Source organism: Macaca thibetana, chromosome 14, assembly GCF_024542745.1.
Source record: "Macaca thibetana thibetana isolate TM-01 chromosome 14, ASM2454274v1, whole genome shotgun sequence".
Lineage (NCBI taxonomy): Eukaryota > Metazoa > Chordata > Mammalia > Primates > Cercopithecidae > Macaca > Macaca thibetana.
This window is the reverse complement of record NC_065591.1, coordinates 31,686,559-31,711,916: the sequence shown is the minus strand read 5'-3', so window position 1 is coordinate 31,711,916 and position 25,358 is coordinate 31,686,559. Positions and strand designations below refer to the sequence as shown.

At 43.6% G+C, this 25,358-nt stretch overlaps 2 protein-coding genes across 2 annotated transcripts in view; one reads left to right on the top strand and one right to left on the bottom strand.

Moving 5' to 3' along the window:
• Window positions 1–25,358, bottom strand: part of CSTF3 (cleavage stimulation factor subunit 3) — a 710,177-nt gene that overhangs the window by 453,686 nt on the left and 231,133 nt on the right. The gene's annotated exons all lie outside the window — the stretch shown is intronic.
• Window positions 1–25,358, top strand: part of KIAA1549L (KIAA1549 like) — a 290,296-nt gene that overhangs the window by 165,973 nt on the left and 98,965 nt on the right. Inside the window, 7 exon segments of the mRNA XM_050758756.1 lie at window positions 365–976; window positions 3,354–3,469; window positions 6,599–6,818; window positions 7,670–7,803; window positions 15,610–15,772; window positions 17,456–17,515; window positions 24,841–24,992. Of these exon segments, the coding sequence (XP_050614713.1) occupies window positions 365–976; window positions 3,354–3,469; window positions 6,599–6,818; window positions 7,670–7,803; window positions 15,610–15,772; window positions 17,456–17,515; window positions 24,841–24,992 (1,457 nt within the window).

Sequence of the window (25,358 nt, the reverse complement as noted above, 5' to 3'; positions counted from 1 at the left end):
TCAAAGCATCTTCAAGCTCAACGCAGATACCAGCCGTGCTCTGAAGGAGCTCGTACCCCCTATCAGGAGTGAGTTAGCAGCCCCAAGTAGTCACCTCATTGGTCCCGTGCCCACCTGAGCTTTCGAAACTATTCACAATGTAAGCATTCTTGCTGTCAACCATAGCTGTGCTGTAAGCGGCATTCTTGTTATGGTTAATCAACTTAATGAGCCTAGAGTTGTTTTGGCTAAGTTCTGTCCACTGCAAGCCCAGATTACAGAGACTTCACCCTAGCAAATCCATAAGTTACATCCATTCATCATCAGAACAAGTGACACGTGCATTCCTAGCCAATGACAAACTTTGTTTTTTCTCTCTTTACAGTGGACACAGTGTCATCTAAGGTAGAGCCAACAGCAGCAGCTGCCGTCACATTGTTTCTGAGGAAATCAAGTCCACCTGCATTGTCTGCAGCCCTGGTGGCTAAGGGCACCAGCAGCAGCCCTTTGGCCGTGGCCTCAGGACCAGCTAAGAGCAGTTCAGTGACTACTCTGGCTAAAAATGGCACAAACAAGGCTGCATCTGGCCCAAAGAGGACACCAGGGGCAGTCCATACAGCCTTCCCGTTCACGCCAACCTACATGTATGCAAGAACAGGACATACCACAAGCACACATACAGCCATGCAAGGAAACATGGGCACTGCCTCTGGCCTGTTGTCTACAACTTACCTCCCCAGGAAACCACAAGCCATGCACACTGGCCTCCCAAACCCCACCAACCCGGAGATGCCCAGAGCATCCACGCCACGCCCACTGACAGTCACGGCGGCACTGACATCCATTACAGCCTCAGTGAAGGCCACCCGGTTGCCACCGTTGCGAGCAGAAAACACGGATGCTGCCCTTCCTGCCGCATCGGCTGCAGTGGTCACTTCTGGCAAAATGGCATCCAACCTGGAGTGTCAGATGTCCAGCAAGCTCCTGGTGAAGACAGGTATGAGACCACTGTTCTGATCTGAAAGCAGCAAGCCTGGCCTCAGAGATGTAACAATAATGTTTGTTTTAGATCTGTGGTCCTCAACCAGGGGAGATTTTTCACCCTCCCCCAGGGACATTTGGCTATGTCTCGAGACATTTTTGGTTGTTATACTTGGTGGCTGGAGGTACTACTAAAATCTGGTGGGATAGAGACTAGGGATACTGCTCAACATCTTACAATGCACAGAACAGCCCCAACCGCAAAAATTAATCCAGCCTAAAACATCCATAGGGCCAAGGCTGCGAAACCATGAGATTTAGCAAGTGTTAGAGGAGAGAGAGCCTGATGCAGCATGGGTCTGGTCCTAGGATCAGTCCTGATATCAGAAGCCCCCAGAAACCACAGTTCTGCCAGTGGGTCTAAGAATGCAAAGGTACTGTTTTGCATCAATGATGTCTTACATGAATGAATGATGTGGCTCGTAAAATATAACATCTTGGGAAGTGCTACAGAGTTCAGAAAGGCTTTTGTCTTGCATTTTTTCAATTAGCTGATAGCAAAAGTACAACTTCTGCACACTGTGTGGGAGCCCAGGATTTCTTTTGATGTTAGAAAGAAGATTTTCTTGAAAAAGTGGGATGGGCAGCACCAGAATTGTGAGCAAGGATGGGATGCTATCTTTCAAGCCCCCACTCCCCAGCTGTAGCAAAGCAGGCCTAGAATGCATGGAGAGCTTTTCATAGTGTGGCAATGTTTGCTAGAAAAAACATTAGACAAATTATTTGGAAGAGCACGCCAGTGTTGAATGCTCACATCCTGCCTTCCTCCTCACCCCACAAAGAATTAAATGAAATTATATCTTGAGACATATCCTATTCTAAAATGGGAAATTGTGAAATTAGGCATAGCAAAAAGTACAGTATCTCTTTCTGTTTCTCAAGAAATTATACCATCTGGGTTTCCACTCTCTGTCCCCGCTCCATTCCACTCTCCTCTGGGTGGCAGGCAGCCCTGGCCGCTCAGAGGCAGGAGTTGGAAACATTGTCTTCTCTGTCTTCTTCCCAGCCCCCCACCAACCCAGCTACATCTAATCAATCACCAGTTCCTTTCACTTCTACCTCCTGGATACCCCTTCTCTCCATCCTCATTCACACTGCCACTTCCCTAGTTCACACTGTCATCATCACTCACCTAAATTTCTGCCACAACAGCCACATTTATCTCTCTGCCTTCAGAGTCCCCCCTCTTCAATCTGTTCTCCAGTCTGCAGTCGAGAACCTTCTAAAATGCATTCCTTTGCTTAAAACTCATTTCTCATTGCCCTTAGGACCAAGCTTAAACATATATTTACAGTCATCCCCTCTTATCTGCAGGGGATCTATTCCAAGACCCCCAGTGGATGCCTGAAACTGCAGGTAGTACCAATCCCTATATCAACTGTGAATTTTTCTATTCATACATACCTATGATAAAGCTTAATTTATAAGTTAGGTGCAGTAAAGGTCAACAACAACTAGTAATAAAACAGAACAAGGGTAACAATAGACTGTAATAAGAGTGATGTGAATGTGGTCTTTTTCTCCCTTTCTTTGACTCTCTCTCTCAAAATACCATACTCACCTGTTTTCAGACTGTGGTTGACTCCAGTACATAAAACCATGGAAAGCAACACTGGGGCTAAGAGGGAACTACTGTACACTGAAATATTTTGCTTCTTTCCCCTGTGCCTTTGTGCTTGGTACTCCCTCTGCTGAGAGGGGGTGAGGGGAATCTCTTCCCCCTTGTCAAATTTCACTCTGGTGATCCTTCAGAACTTAGCTGAAGCATCAGTTCCAATGGAAATTTTCCCTGATCCCCATCCCTTTACCAAACTCAGGGCTGGGTGCTCCTAGGAGCTCTGGCAGCATCCTAGGCTTCCCTTCAAACAACACCTGTCACATTCGATCCCAAATGCCTATTCTCTGTCCTGTGTCTCCATCCCACTTGTGAGACGGGGATGGCACCTTCCTAATCCAAGGTTGTTTGAGGCTGCAGCACTGAGCTCAGGGCCTGCACCTAAGCAGGCTGTCCGTGAATGTTGTTGCAGGAATTTCATCGCATACACTGTCGAGCCGGCTTTCAAAGTCAGAGGCAGCATCTGTCAGAAATGAAATGCCACCAGCATACCAGCTCTCTCTCTACTTGGGTCACACAAATGGCTAGGGCCTTCTTTCCTTAGGACTTTAGCAGGACCCAAAGAGCTACCAGCCCAGCCCACCCCGTCACTGATGGCCCTGTGCTTACCATCTCTGCCCAGAACTTGCAGAAGGTGGCGGCTGGGAGGAGCGGAGGGCAAGTGAATGATGAGGCTTGCCGCCTTGCCTGATTGCCATGCTTCTATTTTGCTCCACAGTTCTCTTTCTCACCCAAAGGAGAACGCAGATCAGTGAATCCTTGAAGTTCAGTATCGCCAAAGGGCTCACACAGGCATTGCGGAAGGCTTTCCACCAGAACGATGTCTCAGCTCACGTAAGTGCTTTGCTTTGTAACCAAGCTAATCCATCACAGTCTGGCTCTTGGGTCTAGAATATGTTGAGATTGTTTTCCTCCTTTCTAGACATCATAACAACACTGGCCAGAAGTAGAATCTGTCTTCACTTTGACAACTAGCTAATGTGTAGTGGCTCAAGAAAAAGGTCTAATTTCGAGATGGAAAATGGAGACTAATTGCTTTATGTCTAGATTTCTTTTTAAAGATTGGATATATTGGCCAGGCGTGTGGCTCACATCTATAATCCTAACACTTTGGAAGGCCGAGGTGGGTGATCACTTGAGGTCAGGAGTTCGAGACCAGCCTGGCAACATGGTGAAACCCCGTCTCTACTAAAAATACAAAAATTAGCTGGGCGTGGTGGTGGGTGCCTCCTAGCCACTTGGAGGCTGAGGCAGGAGAATCGCTTGAATCCGGGAGGTGGAGGTTGCAGTGAGCTGAGATCGTGCCACTGCACTCCAGCCTGGCCGACAGAGTGAGTCTCTGCCTCAAAAGCAAACAAACAAACAAGCCTGGATATATTGTTTTAAACCATCCCATTATCCCATCGTTTGGGGAAAGTATTTACATTGTTCGTGTAATTCTCTAGAAAACTCTCCATTGCTTTTCCCCTTATTTTTGTCACTATCATAAAGAGTGATTTATTTCTGGACATTCAAAAATTACCCTGACCTGTAAATCGAGTCTGTCTTTGCTTAAATTGCCCACTGCAGACAGGGAAGTAAACATTTTTTCTTTTAATGCCAAGTACTGTTTAATGAGTGCTGGCTGATTTTGACGGCTTATCTAAGAGATGGAAGCTTCACTTTACATCTTTGGGTTTGATTCCAAGTTTTCAAACAGTAAATGCAGTTGGCAGTCAGTAGACTCCCGTTTGCACCACTAAAAACTATTGCTCTGGCTTCTTCTTTTGATGTTCTGTCCTACAGCTGCAGTCAGCTTACCGACCCCCTTCCCTCCCATCAACACCGAGGACTAGAAAGGAGATTTGGCACATACTTTATTGGTCATTGTCGATCTCTTTTATATATTTCTAAAAAAGAAAAAAAAAAAGAAAGAAATGCATTCTATGAGAGGCTCTTATGATTTCTGCACCAGAAACTTTATGGGAAGTTGAAAAGGTGAATATTTCCATTTAGTTGCCTGATACAATTTTCACTAATCTTCAGTCATTCTCAAACTACTTTTATAGTTTTGGTCTATTGCTACATATCATCACAGACCAGTGTGACCATGAGTATTCGTTGTTTTTTTTCTCTTTTTTTTTATGGGCTTTCTTTTAAAAACTTAAGTAGAAAAGGCATTTGATATTACACCATAAATGGAAATCAAGATCATTTGCCACAAATAAAAGGTAATGGTAAGAATGAGAATAGTGGAAACCAAACAGCTTGTTAAATTCAAGCTAGAGGTTGTTGCTTGCAGAAAGCTCTAAGGCTGAGTCTGGTATCCCTTTGTTTGTTTGTTTATTTAAAAAAGGAATTAGCAAGGGTTAGAGAAATGTTAAAAGCAAATATTCACTAAACTGAGACTTATTCCTTGGGATCATTGGAAGGGTTGAAAGGGAACAACTTTCTCACTGAGTGGTTTAGTTGATTTAGTGTCGTCTTGTGCTGTGTCCACGTTCCATGCTGAAATACCTCTTGTTCCACCTAAAATCATCTTGAGCACCATCTTCAGGAAAAACTGAGGGGGAGCAGACAATGTGGAGGAAGGAAAGGCACACCCATCCTGTTGCAAAATCAGTTGTCTTGCTTCCTTTGGAAAATACACACAGAGATGCAAGAAGATGGGGAGACAGCAGGTGTCAAAAACTTACTGGCCGGGCACAGTGGTTCATGCCTATAGTCCCAACAGTTTAGGAGGCCGAGGTGGGAGGGTCACTTGAGGCCAGCAGTTTGAGATCAGTGTGGGCAATGTAGTGAGACCTCCATCTCTACAAAACATATATAAATTAGCCAGGTATGGTGGCACACACCTATAGTCCTAGCTACTCGAGAAGCTGAGGTGGGAGAATTGCTTGAGCCCAGGAGGTCAAGGCTGCAGTGAGCTGTGATCACACCACTGTACTCCAGTCTGGGTGACAGAACAAGACCCTGTCCAAAAAAAAAAAAAAACCAAACACTCACAAAACGAAACCCTAAGTTCCAGTTTTACAAGATGAAAAGAGTTCTGGAAATGGATGGTAGTGATAGCTGTACACCCATTATGATTGTGTTTAATAGCACTGAACAGCACACTAAAAAGTGGTTAAGATGGTAGATTGTATATTGTGTGTATTTTACCACAATAAAAACTTAGAAAAAAAGGAGCTACATACATATATGTATGTGTTTATATATGTTACTCTTTTCTCTGTTTTTCAAATACACAAATTCTATAATAAACATTACATTTAATATATAAAAACCAAAAGAAATTTTTAAAAAACCTGAACCATAAATATGTAACATCAAGAAAGGAAAAATAAGAATAAAATCTAAAGCCTCAAAATCCTACAATTGAGACAGAAAGAGCTCAGACCATCAGTGTCCCCTAGGATTCAGCTGTCAGAGAAATTCTCTGTGGTGCATCCCCGCCTTGGTCTTGAACCAATTTACACGCCAAGGACAGAGTCTGAACGAGTCTTCTCTCTGCTTCTAGAAAGAGGAATTCACTTTACTTCTTGACCTGTGCCCCAAAGGTGCCCCCACTTAATCTATCATTTCTACCTTTTAATTCTCATAAATGATGAGAAATACAAAAAGTGATTTTCCCCAGCATTTCATTCACTGAAAATCTCTTTGAACTACTTTCTCCTCTCTACCTTTTTGGTAATAATAATGGATGGTCATAGGATTATACTGAGGCACTTAAAGAATAAAGAAGATACAGATTCAATTCTATTCCATGAAGATTTGATGTAAATTATATTTTGTTGTTTTTGTGATATTTTGAGACTTGCCAGTCCAAATTATGCTTTATAGGATTGTTAAGAATATTTGTTGAATGAGAACGTTCTATTCTCCAGTCTTGTTTCTAACAGCCGTGGTTCTAAGAAATACCCAGAAGAACTTAAAGTACTGTGGAAATAAACAATGGGTTTTGTGGGTCCATTTGTTTTGTAGGTGGACATTCTGGAATATTCTCATAATGTCACAGTTGGTTATTATGCTACCAAAGGGAGGTTGGTGTATTTGCCTGCTGTGGTGATGGAAATGCTGGGTGTGTATGGAGTCAGCAACGTCACTGCAGACCTGAAGCAACACACCCCAAACTTACAGTCTGTGGCAGTACTTGCCTCCCCATGGAATCCCCAGCCTGCAGGCTACTTCCAGCTAAAAACAGGCAAGTGACTCGGAAGGAAAGGATTTTATCCATTCTTGGGTTCAGGGCAGTACCAAGTGGACACCTGTTTAAAAACTCCATCGCTAGCTGCTGTGTCGTTTTTTAAAGTCCCTGTGAATCTTCTTCAAGGGGCCCTGCTCATCAAATGTCCAAGTTCCTTGCACATGAGCCTAAACTCTTTCAACCCTAGATTTGCTAGAAATGTTCTATCATAGGAACCTTCCTTCCCAATTTACGTACTTAGTACTTTTGAGCACCAGGTACTATATTTTATATTTCTTTCTATATTATCAGTAGATACTAATAATAGTGGAACGTGCAAAAAAAAAAAAAAAATCTATAGTTTGGAGCAATGGGTTCCAGATGCCACTGAATGAGAATCTCTGAGTTTAGGTCTTAGAATATATTTTTTTCAAACTCTCTGGTGATTTCTGGTCTGCAAAGTTTGTAACCTACAGGAGTGGAGAAACTCTTAAAATCAAAATACTCAATCAACTTAGCAATGGAGGTCAATTGATTTTCTTCCCTCCGAAGAAACAGAAGGCACGATCTCTCTTAGATTATGATTTGTCAGTCTTTGAGCAGATGTCTGCATATTCCAATCAGATAAAATCATAAAATCTTTTGCAATGGAGGGAATCTCTGGTTTGATCGTGCTTTTAATTCTTCTGTGTTATAAATCATCTTAAGAGCCACTTTCAAAACTACAATCAAACCTTGTCTGGCCTTATTATTTATTTGCCTAATTCCTCTCATCTGAAATCATGCTGTTTTGTATAATGACCACCGTTAAATCCAAGGAACTGAGGCATGGAGCTTTGGTGAACACTGATTGACTACTCTCATTCTAGTGCTGCAGTTTGTGAGCCAAGCGGACAACATACAGTCCTGCAAGTTTGCTCAGACAATGGAACAGAGGCTGCAGAAAGCATTCCAGGATGCCGAGAGGAAAGTCCTGAATACCAAAAGCAACTTGACAATTCAGGTAGGGAGGAGGGTGCTTCAGGCTGTGTAGTTGACGGACAACCACAATGCAGATTCTGGCAAGAAATGACTTGGGTCTTCCCTTTCAGAGCTGCCATGTATAAATGTTACTTTGCACTTCAGACATTGGTGAGGATGTCTGGGATCTGGCCATGACAGGAGGGATGCTGTGTCACTGTGCGCCTATTGTGGTTTGGGTTTTATATTTCTTTCCCCATGGGATGCTTTCTCAGGCCTTTCTAATACGTTTAGTATTTTGAAAAGTTGAATTAGTCTGTACTGTATATGTCAAATGTCTAATATAAAATGAATAAATGAATCAATTCTAAGTAGCTAAGTCACCAAGATTTGCCCATTCTGTGATTTTAGGCATTGGCTTATATTCCAGTCACCTTAGTTTAGACACATGCCAACACACATACACACAGACATACACACACACACACATGCCCACTCACACACATACACATGCATTTTATATTGAAGTCTTTACTATGTGCCAGGAACTGTGCTAAGTGTTTTACAAATATTTTGCTACATAATACTTAAGACATCTTTCGGAGATATTCTTACTCCCATTTCACAGAGAACTGAGAGCCTAAGAAAATTCCAGAAAGTCACACAGTTAGTAAAGAATGGAAGAAGGACTTCAGTCAAAAGCCAGTGTTCTTATCCACTACGCTATACTCACATCGATGCAATGTAGAAATGGGGTCCTTAATGAAGCCTGTGTCAAACAACGGAATTCTTTCCCAGGAAAAATCCCTGGGAAATGAATCATGGCGTGAGTGAGGAGGAAGTAAGAGATGAGGTTAGAAGCTACAGGAGTCTAAGAGTTAAAGGGTGATGGGAAAGTGTCCCCTGTAGGGGCTGCTTTTATTGGGGGACAGGATTTTAGATGCTCTTGGACATTTAAACAGCCCTTTAAAAATTTTTTTAGTTATTTGTAGAGATGGGGTCTCCATGTATTGCCTAAGTCGATCTCAAACTCCTAGGCTCAAGTGATTCTCCCTTGGCGGCCTCCCAAAGTGCTGGGATTACAGGCATGAACCATCACACCTGGGTCACTGCATCTCAGCTTTTTGGATTAACAATGTACACATCACCAAAAGCCTTTTTCAGACCTTTTTTTTTTTTTTTTTTTCAATTACATAGATATCCCACTAAGGACAGATGCTTCTTAATGATATTCATCTAGCCCCCAATTAACTCTTCTTTTCAATGTCTCTGTTTTGACTACTGAACTAAAGCCTTTGCAATTAGACCCAGTGGTTTTAAAATGGACATTTAGCATAAGTGAATTATCGGCAAAGCCAATATGATGTAGAAAGCCTACAGTTTAACTTGAGTGAGTGAGCAGCTTTCCTGTTCTAGATTCATCCAAAGTGTAGATGGAAGCATCTCATTATGATTTGGTTCATGTTAGATGAAGATCTAAAAATGTGTCACAGACTGAAGATTTATGTAAGGAGTGTGACTCAGCTCTCTTGTGGCAACTCTTTTTCTTTCTGATTGGATTTGTGATCCTCACAGGTGCATGAGCCTAGTTAGATCTTGGCAGCACAGCATACTTTAATTGTATTCAGGAAGCACAGACTTATTGAGTGCCTGCTATTTATCAGGCACTGGGAAGGACACCAAGATAAGCTGCCCTTGGCCTTAAGAAGCGTGCTTGTGGTGTTGTATGGTAGTTATGGGCCATTAGAGGAAACTTTATAGATCAAGTAACAAACCTTCCTTGGAAAAAACGATAGGAGGTGGTTTGAAGATTACATCTAAATAGATTTTAAATGCTCTTGAACATTTAAACAGCTCTTGAAATGAATGGATAATTGGATGAACTGTTTTTGTTAACCCTGTTTCCATTTTTGCCTTGGCTGACAGGAAGCCCAGAGCCAAATTTGTTGCCTGGATTTAGTAACCCTCAGGGCCCCTGTATTACGCATGGTAACTGCATGCTAATGTTCCCTTGGGGCTGTCTTTCACCAGGGCCTGGTTTTATAATTAATAACTTTTCCTTTTATATTGTATAATATATAATTTGTAAGGCACCTTGAATCCTTTGTGGAATAAGACCATGTAAATATTTAATTAATTTGCTCAGAGAGTCATTGAAAAACCGACTTAAAAACTTGTATAAGTTTGGTATTAGGGACTAGATTACAGTGGACTCAATTAGGATGTTTTTGGTTGCCAGGGACAGAATCTAAGCTGATGAAGCTTAAGCAAAAAGGAAGTGATTGGCTCATGTAACTGAAAGGTTCATATTTATTTATTCAGACATAATTGTATCCAGGTGATTAGATGATGTCTTCATCAAGCTCTCTCTTCGTTTCTTGGTTGGCTTTGCTCTACACTGGCATTGTCTGTGGCTCCCACGGGGTGGCCCCTCACAACCCCAGATTTGTCTCATCCTTGTTGCTCACAGTCTTGTAGGACCAAAGTGCCTTTCCTGCTGTCATTCCAGTAAAATTCCTGGGATTAGCTCTCATTGAACCTACTATGCCCTTTGTGGATCACTAACTGGCCAAGGAAATTAAATGTCCCAATGAAGTAGGCCTGACTGCTCCTGAAACCTGGGTGGGGCAGCCCCATCCAGAACACATGAGCAAAGAGGAGAAGTGGTTCCCCGAGGAAAATTGTGATGCTATCAAGAAGGGAGGATAGATGCTGGGTAGGCAAACAACAGCTTTCTGTTCCATCAGCCTATAGTTCTTCTTAGCTAAATGAATCATGGCATGAGTGAGGGGTAAGTAAGAGATGAGGTTAGAGGCTGCAGGAGTCTAAGAGTTCAAGGGTGACAGGAAAGTGTTCCCTGTAGGAACCGCTTCTATTGGGGGACAGGGCATGAATTTCAGGGACCAGTGCCCTGACCTTGAACCTGTAGGCCTCTTATTTTTGGAGCTATTCTCAAGTATGCGTCAAGAATGACCTCACTTTTCTTACCTGTAAAAAATGAGTATATTAAAGAAAACAAACAAATGGAAAGACTTCCTGTGCTTATGGATTGGGAGATTTTATTTTATTTATTTATTTTTTTGAGACGGAGTCTCGCTTTGTTGCCCAGGCTGGAGTGCAGTGGTGCGATCTTGGCTCACTGCATGCTCCGCCTCCCAGGTTCATGCCATTCTCCTGCCTCAGCCTACCGAGTAGCTGGGACTACAGGCGCCCGCCACCACGCCTGGCTAATTTTTTTTGTATTTTTTTAATAGAGATGGGGTTTCACCGTGCTAGCCAGGATGGTCTCAATCTCCTGACCTCATGATCCACCCGCCTCGGCCTCTCAAAGTGCTGGGATTACAGGTGTGAGCCATCACACCTGGCTGGATTGGGAGATTTTATATTGTTTGTCACTACTCAAAGGGATCTGAAGATTTAATGTAATTCCTATCAAAATAGAAAAATTAACCCCAAAATTCCCATGGAATCTCAAGGGGCTGTGAGTAGCCAAAGCAATCTTGAAAAGGAAGAACTAGGTTGGAGGTCCCACACTTCCTGATTTCAAAACTTACTACGAAGCTATGGTAATCAAAACAATGTGGTGCTGGCATAAAGGCAGACATTTAGAAAAATGGAATAGAAGAGAGAGCCCAGAAATAACCCCTCTTGTATATGGTCAGATATTTTTTGACAAAGGTGCCAAGGCTATTTGATGGGGAAAGGACAGTCTTTTTAACACATTAGGAAAACTGAATATTCACATGTGATCCCAAAAGAATGAAGTTGGATCCTTACTTAACACCATCTACCAAAAATAACTCCAAATGGATCAAAGATCTAAATGTAAGATCTAAAACTATAGGACTTTTGTAGGAAAACAGAGGGGAAAAACTTCGTGACACACAGTATTTGGCAATGACTTGTTGGACATGACACAGGCAAACAAAAGAAAAAGGCAAATTAGACTTCATCAAAATTAAAAACTTCTGTGCATCAAAAAACACTACCAGCAGAGTGAAAAAGCAACTCAGAATAAATGAAAAATATTTGCAAATCATATATCTGGTAAGCAGTTAATACTCAGAATATGTAGAGAATCCCTACAACTCAATAATAAAAACAAACAAAAAAAAAAAAAAAAAACAAGGAGTGAGCAAAGGACTTGAATAGACATTTCTCCAAAAAAGATATACAGATGACTTAAGCACATGACAAGATGCTCTACATCACTAATCATTAAAGAAATGCAAATCGAAACCATGAGATACCTATTCGCATCTATTAGAATGGCTATTCTCAAAAAATAGAAAGTCCTAAGTGTTGGCGATGATGTGGAGAAATTGAAACCCTAATGCATTGCTAGTGGGAATGTCGAATAGTGCATTCCCTGTGGAAGGCAGCATGGTGGTTTCTTAAATAACTAAACTTAGAATTACCATATGGTTCAGCACTTCCATTTCTCAGTATATACGAAAAAGAATTAAAAGTAGGGACTCAAACAGGTATTTATACACTCATGTTCATAGTAGCGTTATTCACAACAGCCAAAATGTGGAAGCAACTCATGTATCCATTAATGAATGAGTGGATAATCAAATGGCATATATACATACAATGGAATATTATTCAGCCTTTAAAAATGAAGGAAATAATGGATGATTGGAATGCAGAAAAATTTTAAAAAGGAAGGAAATTCTGATGCATGCTACAACATGGATGAACCTTGAGGACATTTTGCTAAGTGAAATAAGCCAACCACAAAAGGACAAATACTGTATGATTTCTCTTATAAAAGGTATCTAGAATTGTCAAATTAATAAGTGATTCCACTTATAAGAGGTATCTAGAAAGTAGAGTGGTGGCTGCCAGGGGCTGTGAGGAGGGAGAAATTAGGAGTTGTTTAGTGGGTATAGAGTTTCTGTTTGGGATGATAAAGAGGTTCTAAAGATGGATGGTGGTGATGTACAACAGTGTGAATACACTTAATGCCACTGAACTATACGCTTAAAATGGTTAAATTTTATATGTGCATTTTACCACAATAAAAAAATAATTAAAACTTAACCGGTCAAGTGTAGTATATGCAGAGGCACCCACATTGCAAACTTTGTAGGTTTCCTCGGGCTCCAGTAGGATTTGGGTTTTCCTTTCATTTTGTTTTAGAGGCAGGGTCTGACTTTGTCTCCTAGACTGGGGTGCAGTGGCACAATCATGGCTCACTGCAGCCTCGAACTCCTGGGCTCAGGTGATCCTCCAGCCTCAGCCTCCCAAGCAGCTGGGACTACAGGCATGCAACATCATGCTTGGCAATTTTTTTCTATTGTTTGTAGAGACAGGGTTTTGCCATGTTGCCCAGGCTGGCCTTGAACTTCTGGGGTCGAGTGATCCATCTGCCTCGGCTTCCCAAAGTGCTGGGATTACTGGCATGAGCCACCACACCCAGCCAGGATTTGGTTTTGTTGAGGTAAAACAGAATGTTCACAATAGAGATAAAGATTGAAAAGGTTGTTTTTTTTTTTTTTTAGTTATTATTTTTTCAGGTGGCCGTATGGTGAAGTTTTTTGAATTGTTCAGAAAGAAGTGCCTTTCTTTTTGGTACCTTCAGAAAGAATATGCTTAACCACAGGTATTCATGCCTTGGGGAAGAGGCTAAACCACATTCCAAAAATACTTCCAGAGGAGAGAGTCAGAGTTGAACAGACATACTGATTCAGTTTATTGTTAGTCATGGGAATATAGGCTCTGGATTAAACAATTAAAAAGGGACCAGGTGTGGTGGCTCACAATTGTAATCCCAGCACTTTGGGAGGCTGGGGTGGGTGGATCATTTGAGCCCAGGAATTTGAGGCTAACCTGGGCAACAAAGTGAGATCCTATCTCTACGAAAATGAAATAAATCAGCTGGGAGTAGTGGCGTGTGCCTACTGTAGTCCCAGCTATCCAGGAGGCTGAGGTGGGAGGATCGCTTAAGTCTAGGAGTTCAAGGCTTCGGTGAGCTACAGTCAGGTCACTGCACTTCACCCTGAGGGACAGTGTGAGACCCTGTCTCTAAACAGAGAGAGAGAGAGAGAGTTAGATCTCCCACTTATGGGAAAAAGTGAGAAATAAAATGAAGAGCTCTTCTCAATAGTTTCCTGGGTGATGGATCTCCTGAAAACCCTAACTTGATCATTACACATTCTATGCATGTAAGAAAATATCACATGTACCGCCTACATATAGATAAATATTATGTATCATTTTTTAAAGCCTGTAAAAAAATTTTTTTAACGGGAAGGTGGCAGAGATGTTAATATCTGAACATCCAAAGGTCTGGTAAAGACAGGGTATTAGTCAGTGTCCTGACAGGAAAGGGAGGCTGCACTCACATACAGGTGGCTTTGTAGAAAGAAGAGTGGGCAGGCTCTGGGGAAACCGCAGGAGCAGTACAGTACCCAAAGCTCTAACCGCTGGGACCTGATGGGTGCAGGGTTCGAGGTTCAGCTGCCTGATGAGAGTGAGCTTTGACCCCCAAGGAGGGAGTCCTCGGCATCAATACTTTGACCTCACTCTCCTCCCTCCCTCCCATATCCTCCCAAAGGCAGTGGAGCCCATGGGGGTTGTCCACAAGGATCTGCCTCCAGGGGCACCAGACAGGGCAGAGAGGGTGGGTGGCAGGAGGATCTGGAGGGAGAAGGGAAGGCACCCAGCACAGAAAAAGGCCCCACCAAGTTGAATGACTTCCCACTAACGATATTTTTCAAATCTCATCTGTGGGATATTTTTGTTCATACATTGACCCAGAAAGCTTCATTTTCCAGCAACTGAAAAACTGGCTTAGACAAAATGTGAAAAGAAAACCATGCCATCTCATAGGATGTTTTACACATTCAATGTTGAATTAATAGACCACAAGGAAATGTAATTGCTCTCTAAAAAGCATATTCTATATTTCTGAATTCCTTTTTTTTTTTTTTCTTTTTGGCAGAATCTTGCTCTGTCTCCCAGGCTGGAGTGCAGTGGTGCAATCTCAGCTGACTGCAACCTCTGCCTACTGGGTTCAAGCGATTCTCTTGTCTCAGCCTTCTGAGTAGCTGGGATTACAGGCACACACCCCATGCCCAGCTAATTTTTTTTTTTTTTTTTTTTTTTTTTTTTTTTAGGTAGAGACGGGGTATCGCCATGTTGGCCGGGCTGGTCTTGAACACCTGACCTCAGGTGATCCGCCCACTTCGGCCTCCCGAGGTGCTGGGATTACAGGTGTGAACCACTGTGCCTGGCCTCTGAATTCCTTTTCTAATTAGGTTCTGTCACTCTGCCTGTGACCAGACTGGTTTTCAGCTCTGTTCGCTCCTGGTCCTTTCAACTTTCGAATTCCCTGAAAATTTGACTCAGGCTTTCTCTGAGCAGTTGAGCCCTTTTTAAATGTAACATTGCAATGCTCTATTTTATATTTTCAGAATCATAAAAGTAACCTGAGACTATTTAGCCCAGGAAAAGATACACATACCAGTGATTAAGAACCTGGAGTCAAACCACCTGGTTCAAATCCTGACTCCATCCTTTATTAGCCATGTGACCTCGGGTTGGTCCCTTGATCATTCTGGGCCTCGGTTTCCTCATCTGTGAAAGGGGGTCATCACTGGATACATCTCCTAGGGTTGTGGTAAGGATTAAATGAGATGACGTGCCCTTAGCACCCTGCCTGGCATGCAGCAAGCAATCAGAAATGATGACGGTTACTCTTGTCTCTTCCTTGCTGTTTCCCCGACCCCCTTTCATTCCTTCCCTCAACTCCTGCTTAGCCTCCCCCTCCCATGGCCTCCATGAAACACACCGTGGTCTTATTTGGCCTGTCTCCCTCCCCTTTTCTCCTGTGTTGATTCAGATTGTGAGCACGTCCAATGCCTCCCAGGCAGTCACCTTGGTGTACGTCGTGGGCAATCAGAGCACATTCCTCAATGGCACCGTCGCCAGCAGCCTCCTCAGCCAGCTCTCGGCTGAGCTGGTGGGATTCTACCTCACCTATCCGCCGCTCACCATTGCTGAACGTGAGTATGGCCATGCCTACGGGGACCCAAATGTTTCCCCGGGACCTTTCTCCATTTAGCAAACATTTATAGTGCCGGGCCACATATTACCACCTTTATCATAAAGTGACAGCTAAAATATGTGACGGATTAAGGTTGAATTGAGAAAAAGGTTAGTACACATCAAAGAAAGCACTTGCTAGGTTCCTTCGTCCTTTGCATTTCTCTTATCTCATTTAATCCTCAGACCTGCCCTATAAGACAGATGCAAAATTAGCCCCATTTTGCAGAGAAGAAAACTGAGGCTCTAAGAGGTTTCATGAGATACCCGCTCTCACTTAGCTAGTAAGCCACGGGACCTGGGGTTTGAACCCAAGCAGTCTGCCTTCTGAGCTTACAATTCTGCCTGCTAGGGCAACCGATCTCTAAGCAATCTGGGTTGCTATGGTTTTTCTCCCTCTTATGCCATCAGCAAAGGTTCCCAGACCTTGAGGCTCGGCTCTGCCTCCAGATATCATAATGTAACTCATTTGCAGTCCATGGTGTGACTTCAGTTGCTGAGGCCCCTGTAGTCTTGTGGCCTCATCTTTTTCTAATGTTTCAGTTACATAATCCTCATTACCATGCAATAGGCATAGACTTCAGAGATGCAGCAGGCTACATTTTGTATCCAAATGTTTATTTGGTAGCCAAAGGATGGAAAGGTTTATACTCCTAAATTTAAACATTCTTACCTTTCACAAGGTCGCTGGGCAAGTTTATTTTTTAATACATATTAGCACAATTGTCCCATAATTTCTTTCTGGAGTTGTTTTTGATACTGTAAATAGACAAGATAATGTGTATGAATGTACTTAGCACACGGCAGCCACTCAGAATTTTTTTCAAATGTTTGCTTAATGGCAAGCTTTTGTAAAGGTCCACATAATAAGGAAAGATGACTCTGGATTTTAGGGAAAAGATGATGTCATAAAAGGTGGCATTATGTCACATATCAGCATTTTCCATCATCCTTTTATTTCTGAAAACAACTACGATTTATTGAGCACTAACCATATGCGAGGAGGCAGTGTACCAATCCCTTTGCATATATCAACTCCAGTAGGCCCCATACTTGTAAAGAAATATGGGCCTTTTGTTACAAGCATTTGGCTACTAAACTTAAGTCCCTGACATTGGAAAAATCCGAGATAATCATTCCGAACAATGTTGGTGGTGGTCCAATGATTTTTTAAGAGAAAGCCACAGCAAAGACAGGTTCCTGCTGTGGGTCTTGATAAAGAAGGTGTTCTGTTGGAACAGAAGATTTTGATGAAAAAACGGAAAGGGCAGAAACTCACAAATCCTAGAAAACTCTTCATCTACAAGTTGGACCTTTATTGAGTCTTTTGGTTTTCTAAACAGTGAGATAGTTTTGGTTCATATGTCCTGGAATCCCTAAGAATCACAAAGCAGGATTTAGCCGCTTGCTCTTTTGTCATTTATATCTGTTTTCCTTAACGAAATTTCAAATAAGCCAGGTGCCATAACGCGTGCTTATAGTCCAGCTACTCGGGAGGCTTAGGTGCAAGGACCACCTGAGCCCAGGAGTTCAAGAACAGCCTGGGCAACATATCAAGATCCCATCTCAAATATAACTAACTAAATAAAATAAAACAAATCAAACCTATAAAAGTAATTGGGTATGTTTCTTATTTGTTTTAGCACTGGAATATCCCAACCTTGACATATCAGAAACAACCAGAGACTATTGGGTAATCACAGGTAATCTCTTATTTTGTTATTTCCCCTCTTCATGCTCTCAGATTTGTTTATTTTTTTAAAACTGTAGACCATTCATTAATCAGATTGGCACTTTTCTTTGCTCCTGTCTTTTAAGTCAGGGAGTTACTTCTACAGGACCAGAAGTGAATGGGATAAGCTGAGATAAGAAAAGAACATCACACTGAAGATGAATATTAGCTAAAAATTCAAAACAGCTTTCAAGTCCTTACTCAGTGGCCTCCTCTTTGCAAAAAGTGACCCTATCAGAAGTTACAGTGTTAACTGAAGAAGGTCTAGGGCACCAGTTTGTAGTGAATAGTTATCAGTTTATAAATGGAAAGCCTTTTTGGACTGCCCTATAAAACCCAAATTAAAGTTAGAGGAAGGCCGGGCATGCACTTGCCTCTCCACCCTGGCACGACACGCACCCACACCAATCCTGGCATGTCTTGACAGTGAGGGTGTTTGGAAGTAGAAGGGGGTTCTTCTGGCGGCGTTTTCTCTTTTGTTCCTTGACATTTTCCTGTGGATCTTTATGGAACAGCAAAAAAGTTCTTCTTTGTGTTTTTCAAAAGCCAGACAGTAGTTTTGGGGATTGGAGAAACAAGGATTGAGAGCTGAAGAACAGATGTTTGTAGGAGGAAAAGTGGCCAGCCTAGCCAGGAAGGAGAGGAACAGGAGGAGAAGTATATGAGGTGTACTGGCACCGCTATAACCAAGTGCCACAGACTGGGTGGCTTCAACAACAGACATTTATCTGCTCTCAGTCCTGGAGACTAGAAGTCTGAAGTCAAGGTGTTACAGGACTGGCTTCTCCGGAGACCTCTCTCCTTGGTTTAGAGATGGTCATCTTCCCCCTGCGTCTTCACATGCCCTTCCCTCTGGGTCTGTCTCTATTCTAATCTCTTTTTATAAGGACAACATCATATTGAATTAGGGCTCCCCAATATGACCTCATTTTAGCTTTATTTCCTCTTTTTTTTCTTTTCTTTTTTTTTTTTTTTTTTTTTTTATTGAGGCAGAGTTTCGTTCTCGTGGCTTAGGCTGGAGTACAATGGTGCGGTCTTGGCTCCCTGCAACCTCCACCTCCCAGGTTCAAGCGATTCTCCTGCCTCAGCCTCCCAAGTAGCTGGGATTACAGGCACACACCACCACACCCGGCTAATTTTTTTTTTGTATTTTTAGTAGAGATGGGGTTTCACCATGTTGGCCAGGCTGGTCTCAAACTCCTGACCTCAGGCGATCTGCCCGCCTTGGCCTCCCAAAGTGCTGGGACTACAGGCGTGAGTCAACACACCCGCCTGACTTCATTACCTCTTTAAAGGATCTATCTCCAAATACAGTCACATTCTGAGGTACTTGGGGTTAGGGCTTCAACAGAGGAATTTGGGGGGACAGACTGGGTGCAGTGGCTCACCCCTGTAATCCCAGAACTTTGGGAGGCTGAGGCGGGTGAATTGCGAGTTCAAAACCAGCCTGCCCAACATATCTACTAAAGATACACACACAAAAATTAGCCCAGTGTGGTGGCGGGTGCCTGTGATCCGAGCTACTTGGGAGGCTGAGAGGCAGGAGAATCACTTGAAACCAGGAGGCAGAGGTTGTAGTGAGTCAAGATAGTGCCACTGTACTCCAGCCTGGGCAACCGAGTGAGACTGTCTCAAAAAAAAAAAAAAAGGAATTGGAATTGGGGGAACACATGTCAGCCTGTAACAGGATGGAGGAAGATCCTGCACGTCATGGAAGATGTGCCTGGGTGAGCAACCTGGTCCCAAACCTCCCCTCTGTCCTCTCCCATCCCCTCTCTCACTTGCAGTCCCAAGCAAGCAGCAGATGGACTGCTGCCTGAAATACTAAGGACTCTACACCCCTGCTGGATGAAGCCTGCTCAAGAACCCTTCTAAATTGCAGAACATTGCATTTCTTTCCCCCCGTTGCAGAGCCATCGGTATGTAGAAATCATTTTACCTGCTAAGGAGGCAAGCAAAAAAACCAGCTCACCAGAGTTTGTGCCCAAGAGAGAAAACAGTGCTAACCCAGCAACACATTTTTGGAGCTAGCGGCTTATGTAACATTTACAAAATCATGTTTTCTTTACAAGGAATGATTTTTTTTAAGGTGGAGATATTCCTCCCTTCTATTAACTTTAATTGATAACGCATTCACCCATCACCACAGGCTGTCCTTGACAACCTCTTATGTCATCCTTTCTTCATCTACCCGTGTCTTGCCCTGCCTCTATTTTGGTAACATAACCTTAATCAAAATCTCCATTCCAGGTCTTGTTTTCAGGACTCTCCTCAGACTTAGCCCTCTGCCCACTCACTTATGAAACCCTTATTTGTTATTGCTGTTGGTGTTCAGAATAAACAGTGGCTTCCATCACTGTGTTTAGGGCTAGCTGGATCCGTTGGTTAGTGCATGGGAAGGGCTGGAACCAGGTCTCAGAATGATCATCCTGCCTTCCCTTTGACAACTGTGAGCACCTTCTGAACCCCTGGGTAGCCACCAACCAACCTGCCCCATAATTTACCAAAAGGGTAGGGGATGGGGACCTATGAGGCTTTGTTCAGCCCTTACCCCTAGACACGCATCACAGGCTTTCTGTCTTCTGCCCATTTCTAACAGCCAAGAGGATTTGGAGCCAATTCTCTTTTCTGTAGTTTGTATTATAAAAGCCTGACATGTTTTCATCTGTTTTCCAACTAAACTTATATTAAATAGGTTTTTGCAAACTATACATACTTCTCCTGCCTCAGAGGGTGGGTCCCTTCTCGATGGAAAAATCATTGGCTGAAAGTGACTCCTGAAGTCTCTTTACAGAGAACCTAGAGGCTACCCTGCCACTCAGGGGTCCTGCAGTGAAGTTTGTATATACGAGGCAAGATAGAAATGTGCAGATTCAATATTGCTGCCAGACAGAGGGGAGAGCCCATTTCAGGCTTATCCATCTGCCTTTATTTCACCCGCCAGAGGCAAAATATCCCCGACCCAGCAATGGAAAAATTTCTTCTGGTCTCAGCTCTGCCATTTTCTAACCTAGTGTGTCCTTGAGCTCAAGCCACTCAGGCCATGTGGACTTCATATTCTCCTTTTTTGGGGGGAGGGAGAAGTATTAGCTGAACATTAAGATTCTTTCAGTGCTAAATGTGTAGGATCCAACCGCAAATAAAACAACTTAGCCTGAGTACAGAAGGCTGAACCAGGCCCCATCACTTGAGTTGTAGAGCCCAGTGTGATTGTGAATAAAGAAGTAATAAGAGAATAGTGATGTGAAAGTCATTGAATCTTCTGGACAAAGCTCCTTTGAACACAGCTGGGGACGTGCCCAACTCCTCTAAGCTGAGTCAGTGGTGGCGGAGGCTGGGGGGCCAGGGCCCTGACTGATGTGCTGCGGGGCTGGTGTCTTCCTGGTTATCTGCGCCAGGTCTGAACTTCTGTGGTTCTGTGGTTTCTGTGTCTCTGCAAGAGAGAGGGGTACATGTCCCTTTCTCCTGCCTTCCAGGTGGACAGGGAGGGCTGAGGAGCCTGAGCCTGCCACATTTTTCAGGGAAAAGGGGAGGAGCCATGTCCTGGGACACATTTCCATGCCTTACAGGTGTTTTCTTCCTCTGTGTTTAGCAAAGAAGGGGCACATTGTAACAACAGCAGCTACCATTTATTGCTGTTCCATCGAGGCCTTAATGATAGCACCAGGCTAGCAGCATTTTTTATTGAATTATCTTTTCTTAACAATGACACGATCAGTAGTAGATTGTGATGCCTGTGTTTTCAGATGAGGAACTGAGGCATAGAGAAACTCAGCAACTTGCCTGAAAATACTCAGGAAGGGGAAGCCAGGAGGCAGACTCAGGGCCCTGCCTCCAACTCCAGCTCTTCCCCAGCTGCCCCCTAAGAAGGACACATTCTCTTTGCAAAGAGTGGTGACGAAGCTGTGGAAATTGTCCAGTTGATCCCCTGTAACTCTGTGGGAGATTCCCACAGCCTCCGGTACTTCCTTGGAGGCTTTTTTTTTTTTTCCAAAAAAATTTTTATTGGCTGGGTGTGTTGGCTCACACCTGTAATCGCAGCACTATGAGAGGCTGAGATGGGAGGATTGCTTGAGTCCAGGAGTTTGAGACCAGTCTGGGCAACATAGTGAGACCTCATCTCTACCAAAACAAAAAATAGCCGGTGTGGTGGCTCATGCCTGTAGTCCAGGCTACTTGGAGGCTGAGGCTGGAGGATTGCTTGAGCTCAGGAGGTCGAAGCTGCAGAGTCGTGATCCTGTCACTGCATTCCAGCCTGGGCAACAGAGAGAAACCCTACCTCAAAAGAAAAAAGAAAACAATTTTATTGTAAAATATAACTCACATAAAAGTTACCATTTTGAACATGTTTAAGTGTGCAATTCAGTGGGATCAAGTATATCCACAATATTGTACAACCACCACTGCTATTTCCAGAACTTTTTTGTCCCCTGGAGGCTTTTGACTATTCCCTTTATTTGATGTCTGCCTTTGAAGCATCACCAAGATTCCCATGAAATAATCCTCGATGACACCTCTTGACTGTCATGTGTCCCCTCTCTCACTCTTGGCCAGTGGTCAGGAGAGGACAACTTAGAAGTAATACTTCGGTCATTTGATCTATTATTTTGCTAGAGGAGCCATCTTTGAACTAGCAAGTATGTGGGCTTTTCTGTCTGGGGACAAGAGGTGGGCCAGCCCTTCCGTGATCTGATAGCTGTGTCATGAGGGACTCCGGGGGTCCTCTGGGACCTGACACAGTGGGAACAGCACAACTCTTTGTTTTATGAATTTGCAGGAATTTGGCTGATGCATGAGCTGGGAGTGTCTCACCAGGGCCCCAGAAAGAGAAAAATAACTGCTTTATACCCTCCAGGGGGATTATTTGGCATTCATGGCTTCAAAGAAGTAATTTCAGAGACCTAGCTGTGGGGTTTCTTTCTCGCTTGATCTATTTAAACATTCTCTATACGGTTATCTGGGCTTGTATGGAATGTGATCATTAGTGTTGGCTGCTGGTAGCCCCCTGTTGTACTGGATGCCATAACGTTCTTCACATCCAAGCTATTTCCATATCCTAGTAGGTGGATGGTAATGTTGATCCTTGGATGGGCTCTGGTAGAACAAACTCTATTAAATGAAAAATCTCATCTTCCCAACCCTTGCAAGTTTTGGTCTCTTTGAGATTTGTTTTTCACATTTTTAATTTTAAACATGACTATGTTTGAAGGCAGCCTTTGTGTATTTGGGGTGAAGTATGTTTCCCAAAGGATGTGGAACAAGAACTGGACTTTGGGGGTAGAGAGAAAAAGGGAGTCGCCCTGATAGTAAGTGAACACAGCAGTCCTAGAACAGCCCTAGTGGTCCTGAAAACCGTCCTCCCTGCATTGGCCATGGCTGAAACCATCATTCATGCTGTACCTGTTGACCACGGATACCCTGGCTATAGATGAAGCCTAATGGTGGAGAAAGGATGGGGAAGAAGGGTGTCCTCTTTACCTTCCTCACAGCAGGCAATGTTCTAAGCCGCTTTACATATCCTGTCTCATTTAAACCCTAGAACTCATTGGGCTTATGTTGGCTGTGATGTATGTGGGGGAAAAAAAGAGCAAACTGTTACTGTGTCTATGTAGAAAGTAGACATAAGAGACTCCATTTTGTTCTGTACTAAGAAAAATTCTTCTGCCTTGAGATGCTGTTAATCTGTAATCCTAGCCTCAACCCTGTGCTCTCAGAGACATGTGCTGTGTTGACTCAAGGTTTAATGGATTTAGGGCTATGCAGAATGTGCTTTGTTAAAAAAGTGCTTGAAGGCAGTATGCTTGTTAAAAGTCATCACCATTCTCTAATCTCAAGTACCCAGGGACACAATACACTGCGGAAGGCCACAGGGACTTCTGCCTAGGAAAACCAGGTATTGTCCAAGGTTTCTCCCCATGTGATAGCCTGAGATATGGCCTCCTGGGACCTGACCATCCCCAGCCTGACACCGGTAAAGGGTCTGTGCTGAGGAGGATTAATAAAAGAGGAAGGCCTCTTTGCAGTTGTGATAAGAGGAAGGCATCTGTCTCCTGCTAGTCTCTGGGCAATGGAATGTCTCGGTGTAAAACCCAATTGTATGTTCTATTTACTGAGATAGGAGAAAACCGCCTTAAGGCTGGAGGTGACACATGCTGGTGGCAATACTGCTCTTTAATGCACCGAGATGTTTATGTACGTGCACATCAAAGCACGGCACCTTTTCTTAACCTTGTGTATGACACAGAGACCTTTGTTTACGTGTTTTCCTGCTGACCCTCTCCCCACTATTACCCTATTGTCCTGCCACATCCCCCTCTCCGAGATGGTAGAGATAATGATCAATAAATACTGAGGTAACTCAGAGACCAGTGCTGGAGCATGTCCTCGGTAGCTGAGCACTGGTCCCTTGGGCCCACTTTTCTTTCTCTGTACTTTGTCTCTGTATCTCTTTCTTTTCTCAGTCTCTCGTCCCACCTGAAAAGAGTGGGACGAGAAAGGCCCACAGGTGTGGAGGGGCAGGCCACCCCTTCAATGTATACTTTCTTACTGCCTTTTTACAGAGAAGGACTTGGACTCAGGGCCAGTGGCTTGCCTGAGGTCCCTGAATTGACAAGTGCCATAAGAGATGGCCCACTCTTTCCATTCAGCCATCCTCTTCTTGAATGAGAGAGCATCTGAGGGGTCTGGGTAGCTTTAGGGTGGGCATTCAAAGGACTCCACAGAGGAGGCAGAGATGAGGACACTGCACAGGGTAGTCTGCCCAGATATAAGGGATTGAGTTGCAGGACGGAGCTCAGATTCCTCAGCAAAGCTATTGACAAGGCAGAAGAAAACAGGAATAGCTCTGAGCCAGACCTTGAGTGGAAACCAGCAAAAATACCCATTAACCATACCTACAGCTGTGCTGTGTTCCCATGTGGACTTTTAGCAACACAGATAATCATCTTAGGTGAAGTTTGAGTTAAATACAGCAACATTAGCAATGTCACAGCTCACAGAGCAAAGAGCTGAGGCTCTGGAGTTACACAGTCTGGCTTGGGTTTGGACCCTGACTCTGCTGGTTGCTAGCTGTGTGACCTCAGACAAGTCACTTAATCTTTTCAGCATCTATAACGTGTGGATAATGATTGTCATGGGGCTGTCACGAAGGTGAAATGAGGTAAGGATGGCCAGGCCCTAACATGAGGTAGGACACAGTGGCCCTTGGTGGCCTGTGCAGGGTCAGTGGTGCTTGTGCTTACTGAATCAGCAGAAAACCTGCCTGCTGAGCCTCTCCTCTGCCTTCTGCATCCACAGTGCTACAGGGTGTGGACAATTCGCTGGTGGGCCTGCACAACCAGAGCTTTGCCCGGGTCATGGAGCAGCGCCTGGCCCAGCTATTCATGATGTCCCAGCAACAAGGCCGGCGGTTTAAACGGGCCACCACCCTGGGAAGCTACACTGTGCAGGTAGGTGTATACAGAGCCACTGGGGTTTTCTAATAACTGGGGGTGGAGAGGGGGGAGTGTGCTTCCTGAGACTAAATAAGTCAGTGTGCACAGAGGAGCATCCATGCTGCAAACTGACAGCCGTTTTATCAATGCTGCTGTTAGGTTTTGGGAATTGATGGTCATAACCATCAAAAACATGAAGGAGGGTGAGAGTCTGCTGCTCTTCCAACATTGTCACTAACTAGGTTATAACTACAAGGAAGTCTCAGTACAAAATCTGTACTCTGGCAGATATTTTTGAAACAAAAAATTCTTGGTAAGCAAGGACAGACTCATCATCAACTTGTTCAGTAAGCTCAATGAAGTCCCAGCTCTCTGTCCTTT